Source organism: Eptesicus fuscus, chromosome 16 (assembly GCF_027574615.1).
Source record: "Eptesicus fuscus isolate TK198812 chromosome 16, DD_ASM_mEF_20220401, whole genome shotgun sequence".
NCBI classification, from domain to species: Eukaryota; Metazoa; Chordata; class Mammalia; order Chiroptera; family Vespertilionidae; genus Eptesicus; species Eptesicus fuscus.
In genome coordinates, this window is record NC_072488.1 from 44,347,163 (window position 1) to 44,361,434 (window position 14,272).

At 52.7% G+C, this 14,272-nt stretch overlaps 1 protein-coding gene across 2 annotated transcripts in view; it reads right to left on the reverse strand.

Moving 5' to 3' along the window:
• Window positions 1-14,272, reverse strand: part of LOC103291427 (rab11 family-interacting protein 5) — a 157,074-nt gene that overhangs the window by 44,957 nt on the left and 97,845 nt on the right. For both annotated transcript variants that reach the window (XM_054728477.1, XM_054728479.1), the window contains one exon: window positions 9,494-9,584. In XM_054728477.1, the coding sequence (XP_054584452.1) occupies window positions 9,494-9,584 (91 nt within the window). The remainder of the gene's footprint in view (window positions 1-9,493; window positions 9,585-14,272) is intronic.

Consider the following 14,272-nt stretch of genomic DNA (forward strand, 5'->3'; position numbering starts at 1 on the left):
CAAAGTTTTTAAACTTAAACTTCTTCTAACGCCACTTCTTCAAAATAGACTCGCCCAGGCCGTGGTATTTTGTGGAAGAGTCACACTCAAGGGGCCAAAGAGCCGCATGTGGCCCGCGAGCCGCCGTTTGCCGACCACAGACTTAGGGAAAATAAAACACCGTAAATCCTCTATCCCAACATGCATTTTTCTCATATTTTAATGTTTGCAGAATCATGATATGCCTAACAATGGGTGTTTGAGGGAGGGGATCTTATCGGCTCCCCATCACAACTGCCCGGTCTTGGGTGAACGTAGCCGTGTGTATCTGTTCCTTCAAGTGTCACCTCAGTTGCTTACAGCGATCCACACAGAATTTGAACTTAAACTTAGATCCCTAATTGTCGCCTAGAACTTCTTTTTAAAACGTACACTATAATGGAGCGCGGACGTGAAAAGTTATTGTACATGCGGAAGATCGTCTGCCAGATACCAGGCAATGCAATTAAAGGCAGCAGAAATTGCCAAACCATAGATAGCTACCCTAAAGAAATGCTTGCCCATATGTACAAAGAGACATTTACAAGGATGTTAATTATAGCACTGTTTGCAAGAGCAAATAATTAGAAACAACCTAAATGTCCACCATTTACGGAATCTACATGGGAAGCTCTCCAAAACAAACTTATATGAAAAGAGCTACTGCGTCTGCACAGAACGGTTTACGGAATGCACAGCTCGTAACTGGTACGCACACATCTGTGTGCACATAAACCCACAAGTGGAGTTTCGGACGCTTCACACTGCACAGAGCGCTCTCCTCGGGGAAGGAACCTAAATTTAGGAATCGGGGGGTGTTGCAGGACTTCCACTTTTTACCCTAAATTTCTCTACTCTGTTTGCATTTTTACAATGAGAATAGAATCATGCTTTACTTGTTTAAAAATGGAAAAGAAATAGCCAAACTTCTTGAAGTAGATCATAAAAGTTTGAAAGCCAGCAGGGATTGGTGCGACCTATTCATGGGTCCGACACTTAGGCATCTATATGTCAGAAACTACCTAAGGAAGCTGATGAACTTCAGGAATATTTTTTCCTGCAAGTAAAGAAAAAAAAAATGAAACTGCAAGTGTAACCAAATAGGAACTGCAGATAAAGAATCCCCACTATCCGTTTGTATGCTTTGAAATTGCACTGTCTCTTTTGGACATAGGTTGCTGAACAGCATCACAACCACCATCGCCTTTCGCAATCCCTACCTCTCATCTTGACCCTTCCAGCCCCTGGAAGATGAGGAGAAGGCTGAGACTCAGACTCTGTGGTGTTGAAGAAAGTGACTTGGATTGAACATGTAGTGAATGCTTATTTATCCTTCAAATGAACAAGAAATACAGCCCTTTCCTCTTCTCAATGACTATTGTATTAATGCCTCTTCTAAGAGAGGCAACTTAGAACAGAGAAGTGTGGCATTCAATATCTATTCCGTAAGCTCTGTGATAAGAAATGGGAAAGTGACAAAATGACAAAGAGCTACTAATATTACTCTATTAGGGAGGGTCATGGTGACTGACTCAACAGCTATTCTACCCCCAAAAGATTAGTCTAAACCAGTGGTCGGCAAACTCATTAGTCAACAGAGCCAAATATCAACAGTACAACGATTGAAATTTCTTTTGAGAGCCAAATTTTTTAAGCTTAAACTTCTTCTATCGCCACTTCTTCAAAATAGACTCGCCCAGGCCGTGGTATTTTGTGGAAGAGCCACACTCAAGCGGCCAAAGAGCCACATGTGGCTCGCGAGCCGCGGTTTGCCAACCACTGGTCTAAACTAATTGTAATAATCCCTCCCTTACCAGTAATTGGCTAGGAAAGCACATGTGATTGGTCCTAGCCAATGAGGGAGGGTGGCAGGGGTCTTCTAGGAAAGGGCTCCTTTTATTTAAGAAGAGGTAGCAGGCAGTGCCTCCTGTCCTCTGGGCAGTGGTGGGTCTGGATGTGACCGTTGGAATTGCTGGTGCCATCTTCAGGGAGCTACCCTGACGGTGAAGCCCCAGACAGGGAGGTGGAAGGAAGGGCCCTGGATGTAAAGTGATACAGTCCTCTGTACAGATGCTCAATGTCATTGATAATCACCAGAGAAATGCAAAGTCAAAGCATAATGAACTATCACCTCACACCTGTCAGAATGGCTACCATCAACACATCAACAAACAACAAGTGCTGGCTGGGATGAGGAGAAAAGGGCACCCTCTGGCATAGCTGGTGGGAATGCAGACTGGTGCAGCCACTGTGGAAAGCAGTACGGAGTGACCTCAAAAAACTAAAAATAGAACTGCCACTGGACCAGTGGCTCCACTTCTAAGACTATATCTGAAGAAACCCAAAACACTAATTCGAAAAAATATATGCACCCCTATGTTCATTGCAGCCTTATTTACAATAGCCAAGATCTGGAAACAGCCCAAATGTTCATCGGTAGATGAGTGGATAAAAAAGGTGTGGTACATTTACACAATGGAATACTATTTGGCCATAAAAAAGAAGGAACTCTTACCCTTTGTAACAGCATGGATGGACCTGGAGAGTATTGTGCTAAGTGAAATAAGCCAGTCAGAGAAAGACAAGTATCACATGCTTTCACTCATATGTGGACTCTAATGAACAAAATAAACTAACAAACAAAATAAAAACACTCTCATAAAGACAGAGAACAGACTGACAGCTGTCAGAGGGGAGGGATTTGGGGGGCTGGGTGAAAGAGGTGAAGATATTAAGCAAAAATAAATTAAAAAATAAGTAAATAAATTCATTCATTCATTTATTATTTAAGCCAGTTTGAGTGAGGGTTTGTTATAGGCAGAAAAAAAATCCATAAAATTGTATAAAGAACTTTAACAATTAAGAAAAAGATAGTGATAGAAATTACTGAAAAATATTTGAGTAGGAATTCGTAAAATGTTTTAAAAAAATCAATGAACATGAACTCAATCTTATTAATAGTCAAAAGTAGATTTTTTAATATCAGAAAACATAAATCTACAGGAGTTCTTTATGTTTTGGAGATTGGTTAAATAGAGTGTGGCTTGTTTTCTCACTTTGTTGATGGTGTATTCTGTCATATAGTTTAAAATGTAGTCAAATAAATAATCCTTCCCTCTCTGACATATACTTTTTAAGGTGTCTTTAAGAAACTCTATCTTGACTCCAATATTCATCTATATTTTCTTCTAGAAGCTTTCACTTTTTTCTAAAGTATGTCTTAATTGATTCTAGAGAGGTAGAGGAAGAGAAAGTGGGGAGAAAACATCAATCAGTTGCCTCCTAAATGCCCCTTAGTGGCGATAGAACTTGAAACCTGGGCATGTGCCCTATCAGGGAATCGAACCCGCCACCTCTGGGTGAATGGGATGATGCTCAATCAATTGAGCCACACCAGCCAGGGCTAGAAGCTTTAACATTTCACTTTTCACATTTCAGTCTTTAATCTATCTGGATTTATTTTTGTGCGTGGTATGAAATAGGAATCTCCTTCTCTCTCTCTCTCTCCTCCCCCCGCCCCCATCCTTCCTATTTGGAAACCCAAATGCCCAATACACCTAAGAAAAGGTTCTCAACCATACTGGAAATTGGAAAAATGAAAATTAAAATGAAAAAGGGACCGTTTCATATGGACAAAAATTTTAAAAGATTGATAATACCAAGTGTTGAAGAAGATGTACAGAAACAAAAATTTGAACCTTGCAGAAAGAGTGAAAGCCAGTACACTCATTTGGGATATGTAGAAAAGCTGGAGATGTGCAAGCCCGCGGATGCACTCATTCCACATCCAGGTGCAGACTCTGGACAGGCGATCCTCAACCCGGCTGCACAATGGAAACCAACAGACCCAGGCCTCAGCATCTTGTTAAAGCTCCCAGGTGGTCATTTGAAAACCTCTGTCCTGGAGAAGACACTCCTCCAGGTGTGCCCAAGGCCACGTGCACAAGGTTGTTTAGTGCAAGTGCAATGCTGTGCATAATAACGAGAAACTGGAAACAACCTAAATGTCCCCAATTAATCAACTGTGGAATAGTCATAGAGTAGAATGCCTATAGCAGCTGAAATGAATGAATTTGTATTTTATTTATTTACTTACTTATTTATTTTAATATATGTTCTTATTAATTTCAGAGAGAGGAAGAGAGAGGGAGAGAGAGAGACAGAAACATCAATGATGAGAGAGAATCATTGATCAGCTGTCCTGCACGCCCCCGACTGGGGATTGAACCCACAACCTGGGCATGGGTCCTGACGGGGAGTCGAACCAGTGACCTCCTGGTTCTTGGATCGACACTCAACCACTGAGCCATACCAGCCGGGCAGTTTCACTTTCTTCATCCTACCAGACAGGGCTTCTTGGAGGTGGTGGTGTGTGAGCTGAGAAACAAAGGCCTGGCAGCCAAGGGAAGGCAGAGGGTAGGGCTGAGGTAGCGTGAAGTATGGTGACTCCAGGCCAGCAGGCTGTAGGCAAAGGCCTGGGGCAGGGAGAGAGGCAGGAGGGAGGCCACAAGTTCCCCTGGCTGCGGCTATGGCTCTGAGGAATCTGAGTGGGCCAAGCCCGGGGGCTGTGGACACCACATTATCATTGACCTGGGTGGAGGGCGTGTAAGTCATGAGGCCCAGGACACAGCTGGCACCCACCGGTGTTAAAGGAGGAGGGATGGGCGAGAGGCAGGCCTGGGGCTGAGCCTGGGGCAGGCACACTGCTGTGGCCACCTTCCAGGGGGAGGGTGGAATGAGCAGCAAGGCAGGAGCAATGGCGTGGGGGTGGGGGGGGGTGGGGGGGTGTTGTGGGGGGACAGTGACACCAAGACCCCTGTGGGCTGGGGCCAGGGGAGCATGGGGTTGGGGGCAGACGTGGGCGACACGGGCACACTGTGTGAACGAACACAAGGCCTTCTCGCAAAGGCTGCCCAGACGTCCTGAGAAACGGACCACCGGTGAGCGCCGAGATTTCTTCATGGGGATGAGTTAAGTTGTAACGTTTAACGTAAGAGACTGCCGTCGACAGCACAGGGAAAAGTCACTTCCCGGCAAGGGGATGCCGAGCCTGGCATTTCTGGTCCCTGCGGGAAGGTTGCTCCCTCTGCAGGGAGTCGGCGGGCGGGTGCTGAGGCTCAGGCCTCCCCAGGGGGAGCTCAGAGCGCACATGGGGGTCTTTATGAGCACAGGGCACTGCTTGTCCCTGCTCGGCATGGACTCAACCAGGCAGTCTGGGGGTGACCTTCAGAGCTCCCCGCCCTGCCACCTACAAGAGCCATGCTTGCCAGGTGACCCCTGGGGTCTCCACCTCGCAGCTCCTGGCTAAAGCCCCTGCCCGCCCTCGCCTGACAAGGTGCATCTACTCCTCTCGCCAGCCCATCATGGCACCGGCTGGACCTCCTCTTGCTGGCCACTGCTCCCAGCCCCCACCCAAGGCCTCCCGTGAAGGCTGCGGTGGGGCCTGCCTCCGCGGGAATGGACTCTGCGCGTGGAGCCGGGTGGCTGGACCTGGAGGTTTGTATTTTTCCGATGCCTCCTCAATTGACCTTTAATTACACTGTTTGCCCAGCTCCCCAAACCATTAACTTCCACCTCACAGCCACTGCACGTCAATTAATGGAGGGCCTGCTCCAAGCTCCAGCTCCTGAACACAATTAAGCGTGACAGTCCACAAATAAGAAAGAACTGGAGAATTAATTAAGGTCTAAACAAATTAATTACCAGTCCCCAATCGATTCCGATGCCAGCACACACCGTCTTTCCTAACATGTCCGTGTATAAATAGAAACGAGATTTCCCACATGATTGCTGTTCTAGACCAGGGCCCGGCACGGCTCTGAAACCACCCTGGGGGAGAGGCTGCAGGGAGTGTCCTTGTGGCTCCCCACGTACTCCACACACACACACACACGTGCACATACACCACACACACACGTGCGCACACACGCACACACACACACGTGCACATGCACACCCCCGGCTGAAAAACCAGAGGCGAAACTAGAGGTGCTCCTGGTGGGACAGGGAACAGCCGGCCGCTGGACCACGCCCCTCAGTTTCTCAGCGACTGACCTGAAGGGTATTCAAGTGGGCTGGAGTAGCCTGGGCTGTGGCCAGGTCAGGATAACGTTCAGTGGGTCTGAATTCGTCTCTTCTGCTGTAAAATGGGATGGCTCCCTCTGCCTAGGGTCCTCCCAGAGAGAGAATGAGGAGAGTTGAGGGGAACAGAGGCCTGCTGGGGAAATGGGGAGAGCTGTGGAGCCCCAGGAATACTGGGCTTTACAAACCCAGGGGCGGCCTGCGGCCCCAGCAGAAAGGGGCTGAAATAGGACCTGGTCCGAGGCCAGGGAGGGGTGGGAGTGGCAGAGTCAGGCGTGAGCCAGGTGTCCCGGGCCAGGGGTCTCAGGCCTCTCTCCTGGGCAGCACCTGGGTCTCAGTGCAGAGAGCTGTCCTCCTGCTTCCCAGACCTCAGCCCGGGGCAGGAGCCCAGGGAGGAGCTGGGCAGAGCAGTGGGAAGAAGCAACTGACCCCCGGGCGCCTCCTGGTTCCCCAGAGCCTGAGTAGCCCAGCCTGCCCAGGAGGGACAGAGTGGGGAGGTGGCCTCTGAGCACGGTGCACCGAAGCCCCTTCAGGACCCTCCCTCACCCTGAAGACCCCCTTTTGTTCCATCCTCCTACACACACATCCCAACAACCAGAGCTCAATCCGTCACTTCCCGTGTGCACTCACAGCTCCGTGAGTCCTGTCTCCCCACCCGGCCAGGCCTCCAAAGGGGCAAAGAACCCTCTACAAGGTAAAGCAAGTCCTGAGCGATCTTCTGAGGGGTCTTAGCTGTGGCCCGTCCCAGTCTGGCCCAGCCTGCCGTGGAAAAGAGGGCTGAACAGCTGGTGGGACCAGCATGCCGTGGAAAGCTTAGAGATGCTCTGTCCTGGCCAGAGGGCCCTGGGGATAAGGTGGGGGGAGGCCACATGCACAGACTAGATGGTGGCCTGAGAGGACCAAGGGAATTTTGAACCCCCGGAGAGTGAGAGGCATGCCCGTTACCACTGTGTCAGCAATGACCAGGGGAGTCAGCTAGTGCCCATTGGCAGTTGGGCCTGGGGTGGGCATTGGGTGCCAGAGAGATGGGAGCTTGAATGTGGGGGAGAAGAGACTGGGCAGGGGTGGAAGGCGGGCAGGTCCACAGCCAGGACTTGGGCGTGGGCCTGAGGAAGGGGCCAGAAGGGGCCTGCTTCTCTCAGGATCCTGGCCAGCTAGGACTCTCAGGGCTGCACACCACACAGAGTGCCACCTGTGCGACTGCCCAGGGGTACACAGGAACGCGAGGCCCCTCAGTGGTGGCTGGATGTGTGCGAGGGGCTGTAGGCTCCTCCCCCACAAGAAGGCAGGAGAGGAATCACGCTGGAGCCCAAACAGAGACAGAAAGTCTCAGGTGGGGATGACAGAAAGGGTCAAACCTGAAAGCAGGGACCCTCCTCCTGCGTTCAGGAGCCTCACAGAGGTTAAGACCACCCCCAAGGTCACACTGCAAGATGGCCAGTAGAGCAGGGCTGGAATGGGCCCTGGCGGAGTCCTTGTCTGGAGCTTGGCTCAAGGACAGATTACATCTCAGCTGAGTCCCAGATCCAGTCCAGGGCGGCTGAGAGCTGCCCCCTTCTCGGGCTGCACCTACCCCTCCAGCCCAGGATGGCAAGGACCACAAGAACAGCAGCCGTGTTCACTCAATTAGGCCCCTTAACAAAGTCAGATCTAAAGAGTCATTCCATTAATGGCCCACACCAGAAATAGCTGAGGGTTCATTAAAAGTGTGGAGTTGCTATAGCAATTATCTGGGTTGGCCAAGGCTCATCAAGCAGGTTGGTCCCGGGAGTTCATTAGCCTCTGGGCCACCGAGGAGGTGGGGCTGCCCAGGAATGATCTCCGGGGAGCTTTTCAGGTGCTTCCAGGCGCTCTCCCAGGAGTGGAATCTGGTCTGTGGTCTCATTTGATCCTCCCACAGCTCTGGCCTGTAGAAAGGGAAGTACTGGTGCCCATTGTACAGATGGGGAAACTGAGCTCTGGAGGAGGAGAGCAGGGTCTGGGCCATGAACTTGGGTCTGACTCCCCGCTCTTTAGATGGAGCCTTGGCACCAAGGATGTCACAGGACCCCTGCGCCCTGGGGCTGGCCCCCATCTTTGTCCTCTGGCCTCAGATGGGGAACTCAGTGTCATGGTTCAAACACTGGCTTATGCTCCTCTTTTGATTACTAATCACGGACTGCCTCAGGTTTCTTTCCATGTTGTTTATTTCTTTTTAATTTTTAAAAAACTTCCCAGGGTGTTGCCCTCTTCCCAAACAAGGTGTGGGCTTCTTAACACATTGCGGACGGATCACGAGAATTCTCCCTTCATATTACACAGTGTTTTACAAAGCATCATACTTTAAAAAGGTATTAGCTTGTAAGAACATGTAATCAATAGCTTCAAAATGCAATGGGTATTTGATTTTAAAGCGTGCCTTTAACATTTATGTAAAACGTTTTTTTGTACTCGTTCAGTAGAAACTTATCTGGCCACTGGGTAAAGCTAGCAATAAAACGACTGGTCCGCAATGTGTTAAGAGCTGGCTGGGCTTTGAGGAATTCCAGGCCCAGGCCTGGGGCATCTGCTGTGAGCTCAGAGACCCCGAGACCAGCAAAGACTCGGCTGAAGGCAGGCGAGATCCCCTCTACACACACTCGTGCACCCACAATTACCCAAAGGTGCAGGGGGGCTGCGAAACCTGATGGGCCTACAATTCCCAAGGAACACGAGACTAGCGGGAGCTTTGTGTCAGGAACCTGGGACAGTCTGGTAAGGCCCATGCACCTCCCTCCAAACAATGTGTCTAAATGCAGAAAACAAAGATACATAGGGCCACAAAGGAATTCCATTGAAATGTTATCAAAATACTTTAAAAATTATGACATAGTAATAGAGTTGCTTTTTAACTCATGAATTAAAAACGAGATCTACCAGCGGATCTGTTGGTACTAATTTTGAACAATATTTTAAGATCTCTGTAACTGTGATGAGACATGAGAACATCTGTGATTTCGATGGGTGACAGTCACCGGGCCTGCTTATTACTGTGGTTTGCTGCCTACATTCATAATGGAAGGAAACGTTACATTTCAGTTAGAGGTCAGTATCGATTCTGCCCCAGCCAAGTTCATGGGATCCACTGCCTTCTATCTACTGACCCTTCGGGGGCCTGGGGTCCCGGGCTAAGAATCCCTGTGTGGAATTTTGGACACAGCCCGTCAGCCTGGCCCCTGTCACCTTTTCCTCTATCTACACATGTTCTGTCCCAGTTGTCCCTGCGAAGAAACACCTCCCACCCCACGTCAGGAGCGTGTAGAGCTGCTGACCCGCTCCCGAGAGCCCGGAGAGCCCCAAAGCCCCACATGCCCATGCACACGTATGTGATGCACACGCACACACATGCAGATGCTCAGCACTGTGCAGGTCTTACCTACGGCGGGGAAGGGCACAAACCTCTGGACGAGAAGGCGGGTGGCCGGGGTGAACTTGTTGGCTTTCTGAACCAAGACATTAAGGCCCACCTTGGAAAGAGAAAACAGAAAAAGCGCACGGTGCTACAGCCGCCTGTGGGAGGAAGGGGGCAGACTGGGGGAAGAGCAGAGAGTGAGGGGCGCCATCTTCCCCTGCAGCTGTCCCCCCACCCCGCCCCCACCCCGCCCCCACCCCTCGATTGCAGAACCGCAGTGTGGCTGTTTAAAGCATCACTGCCCCATCATCCCAGTTAACCAGCTCCTAAGGAAGGAGAGAGATAAAGCATCAGCTGTGTGTGGAGGGGAGAGGGGGGAGAGAAGAGGGGGTGGTTTCTGTTGCAAATAAATGTAGTGTAGGACCCCCTTATTCCCAGTCTCTAAGCACCACATTTCTGAGGCTCCGCTGTGAGCCCAGGCACGGGCCTGGCCGACCATGAGGTCTCAGGAGCGTGAGATCCATGCACCTGCCCACAGGTGCCCGCAGAGCCAAGTAGAGCAGCCCAGAGCAGGGCAGGGGTGCGGAGGGGGGTGCAGTGGACATCCTGGGCTCCTGCTTGTCTTCACTCAGACCCAGCTCCCCTCACCCGGCCCAGGACACCAGAGACCCCCGGCCTTCGCCTTGGGCTCTCCCCACTCCAGTTCATCCCCATGCTGCCCTTCGTCTTTCTAGAACACAGGCCCAATCACATTCACCGCCACCCCCTCCTCCCCATGATCTGTGCAAGAAGGTACCATCTCCATTCTTGGCCTCCATGACCTCGACTCCCCAGTCCCCCAGCCACCATGCTCTCCTTCTGTGAGTGCAGGTTGCTGCTTATCAGATGCTCCGTGAGACTCTGGCCTCAGGGCCTTTGCCCATGCCGGTCCCCATGCCAGGGACGCCTTCCTTCCTCTCCTCAGTCCTCACCTGCTCTCTCACGGCCCACCTCTGATCCCCACCTCCAGGGTCACTTCCTTCAGTGGGAGTAAATGACCTTTAAACCCTTAGCCATCAAGTCTCTTAAGCCTTGCCTCAGTTTCCTTGCCTGTGAAAAGGGACAACGTCTACAGCATCCCCGGGCTGTTAGGAGAATGTATGTACGTGTTTAGCCCAAGAGGCCTCAATACACTGAGCTCTATAAGAATGATGTCGCCTCTCCCTGGCAGGAAGTCCCTGCCCTGCACATCACGAGTCCCTCCTTCCCAGCACTCAGAATGCCGCGCACGGGTGTGATGTCCCCCGCCAGGCTGGGAGGGAGGGAGGAAGGGAGGGAGGCACCGTGTCTTTTCCATCTTTGTATGCCCAGCACTTAAGGCAGTGATGGCACGTAGTACACGCTGCGTACACGGTGACTGAGGATTAAACCCAGGAGCCAACAAAGAGATGAATGAGTGGAGAGATCAGCCGAGGGAAGAGGAGGGAAGGGTTAGTCCCGGCAGAGGAACGGGGCCTTTGGGTGGGGAAAACAGCATAAGCACAGGCAGGAGAGAGAGAAAGCAAGGAGACAGGTGTGCAAAGGCTCTGCTCCCCAACAGAGGCCAGAGCCAGCCCTGCCCTGTGGGTATGCCTGGCCTGGGCGGATCCCAGGGCTGCCTGCTCTGGTCTGGCACACCTATTGGCTCAGCAGACCACCTCACCCACAGCCCTGGCTCTGGCTTCATCCTCCTGCATTGTTGGGGAAGATGCTCAGCCTTGGGAGGCCTCCAGGGCTGCTGGGTACTGGCAGTAGTCAAAGCAGGGCACAACAGAGCGGTCCGGGGACCCAGGAAGACAGCAAGTGCCAGCCAGCCATCCCTTGGGCAGCCCAGGGCCCCACAGAGCCAGAGGGCGGCCAGGCAAACACCCAGCCTGGGCACCTGGGTGCCTGGCCTCCCTTGGAAGCCTCACGCTGATGCTCAGAGAGTCCAATCCTTGTCCTCTGCTTGTTCAAGGGATGCTGGGATGCGGGGAGGCACAGCAGCTTGGACACATTTTAGTGGGGCGGCGGGGCAGCCGGGGGAGCGGCCACATACACTGGGCCCTGATGCCCTGCTTCACGGCTGCCCCTGCCACGCAGATGGAACTCCTCAAGCCCAGTTCTCCCAGCTCCCAGCAGCCAGTGGCTGTCAATCTTGTGACTCAAATGGTGCCCTCCCCCCATAATACCAGGGAATATGTTCCTACAGAATGCAGAGAGGGAAAGTGTGGAGAGGGTGGGAGAGGGGTGGGGAGATGCCCGGCTACTCACCTCACATGAAATAAACCCCATTACAAGGCTTTTATTTTTTTTATTTGTTGTCATTGTTAATCCTCACCTGAGGATATTTTCCCATTGATATTTTAGAGAGAGTGGAAGGGAGGAAGGGAGGAGGAGGAGGAGGAGGAGGAGGAAAGAGAGAAAGAGAGAGAGAAACATCAACGTGGAGAGACACATCCATTGGTTGCCTCCTGCATGGGCCCTGACCAGGGCTGGGGGTCGAGACTGAAACTGAGGTATATGCCCTTGACCTGAGTCAAACCTGGGACCCTTCGGTCCGGGGGCTGACGCTCTATCCACTGAACCAAACCGGCTAGGGCCCCACTACAAGGCTTTTAGATAGGGCGTTACCCCTTCTTACAGATTCAGAGAAGTTCAGACAGGTTCAGGTTCAGAGAGGTTAAGTAATTTTGTCCAAGGACAGACAGCTATTGGGAGGCAGGCAAAGCTAGGCTTGAACCCGGGGACTGCTAATTCCAAAGCTGTGTTCTTAACCACTGTGCTATTTAATTTCCCACTGTCTCCCACCTCGATGAGGAGTGCTTTAATGCCTGACACGCCATTTAACACTGGCTGTTTGCACAGGAAAGCCCCCCTGAAAAGACAAGCTTGGAGATGAGGCCCTGAGGAGTGGAAGGCGGGAGGCAGCTCCAGTCGGGAAGACAGAGCTCTCGGACTCCCCACCCCAAACTAGAAATCAGAAGGCCTGGGTTCAACACGCGCACATTCATTTGGACCGATGCACAGTGTGAGAGGAGTGGGGAGCGGGAGCCCTCCAAGAGGCCAGCAGGGAGCTTGCGGGCAGGCAGGGCTGGAGTGTGGTCCAGGGCAAGGAGGAATAGGGGCCTCAGTTGTAGCAAACATTCAGACTTGCCTCCTCCCCTCAAGCCTTCCGCTCCCTGGCTAGGATGGCACAGTCCAGAGTGACTGACCCAGCCTGTCTCCCACACCCCACATGGGAGCCCAGGGTAGAGAGGAGGAAAGGAGAGAAAGCCATGCTGGGGCCCCAGGTCCCTTCCAGCCTCCCCTTCCCCAAAGCCCACCGGAGTCTCCCCAACACAGACCGGGTAAGACACACACACACACACACACACACACACACACACACACACACACACACGTTTCTGAGTGCATGGCCAACAGGCGCATGCCCAGGGAAGGGGCTGGGGACCGGCATAGCTGGGAAAAGGCCTGGGCTCCTGGGCACCGATGATGGGAGGGTGCCAGACAGGCATGAACGCAGGGAAGGCAAGTGGCCACTCACCCCCTCTGCTCCTACAGCCCCCAACACAGGCCCTACCGCCCCAGCAGCGAGGATGGCCGCAGCCCAGGAGAGAGCCAGGGTGGGCTGCAGCCCGGGGGCTGGGAGCCCGTCTGCTCTGGTTTCTCGGGGCCCCTTTGGCCTGGAACATTTGGTGGAGCCCATTAAAATTAAAAAGCCAAGTGGCTGGTGGCTCTGAATGCCAGCTCGTTTTCCCTGGCATGGTGGGTCCTGTTTAAGGGAACCAGCTGGCATTAATGGCACACAACTCATCACGAACAGCAGCTAGCGATCAGAGAAATCTGAGCTAATAATCGGGTTTGGGAAAGATAATGAGATATGGAACCATCGCTGCTGAGGGTCCCCTCCGGTCTGTTTCCACAGCCTCCAAATAAGCCACCAAGTAGAAATTAACCAAACAGGGGCTCCATTTGGGTGGAGGGGAAAACAAACAGGGTGTGGGTTTTGCACAAGAATTCGCACGTGGCCAGCAGCGGGGGATCCTGGGAGAAGCCGGAAGCAGGGCATCAGCAAAGGCCCGAGGAAGCAGTGGGCTTTCTCTGGCCGCTTCTCGCCAAGCTCCGGCTCTCGGGCCGGTGACTTTGCCATGGGCAACCGGCGGGAGCAGAGCAAGAGGAGGGAAGACTGGCTTCCTGGCAATCCCCACAGTGGGGACTGGCCAGCACCAAGACCTGGGGTGGGGTGGGCGCCCCGTGACACAGACCTTCAGTGTCATGAGCCATGTGGCCATTAGCTGGCTCCTTAAGTATCGAGGCCTTGCCCAGGCCAACATCAGCCTAAGTTCCGCAAGGCCGGCAGGGAGACACCGGATGGGGCTTGAGCAATGCCTGCAGCCCTCTCTCACCCCACCTGTGTCCTCGCCGCCAGCCCATACATTCCATCCCCTGCGGATGCCTCCGTTCCAAGGGGCTTCAGGCATCCCACCTTCACACACCCCAGAGGAAGGTCACCTTGTCCTTCCCCACCCACGCCGGGTTCCTCTCCCATTCCCAGCTCACTCCTCATGCCGGAGACCTGGGCCTCTTCCCCGAGAAGAGCCTCTTGCACCCCACATCCAGCCCATCCTGCAGAGCTACCTGTTCCGTTTCCTGGACACCTGGCACGCAGCTGCTCCTCTCTCTCTGCTCCCACCACTTAGCCTAAGCACCAGGCTCCCTAGAGGACTGCCCACCCCCTAGCTCAGCTCCCTGCTTCCACTCTCGCCCCCTCCAATCCACTACACCAGCATGTCAAACGCAAAG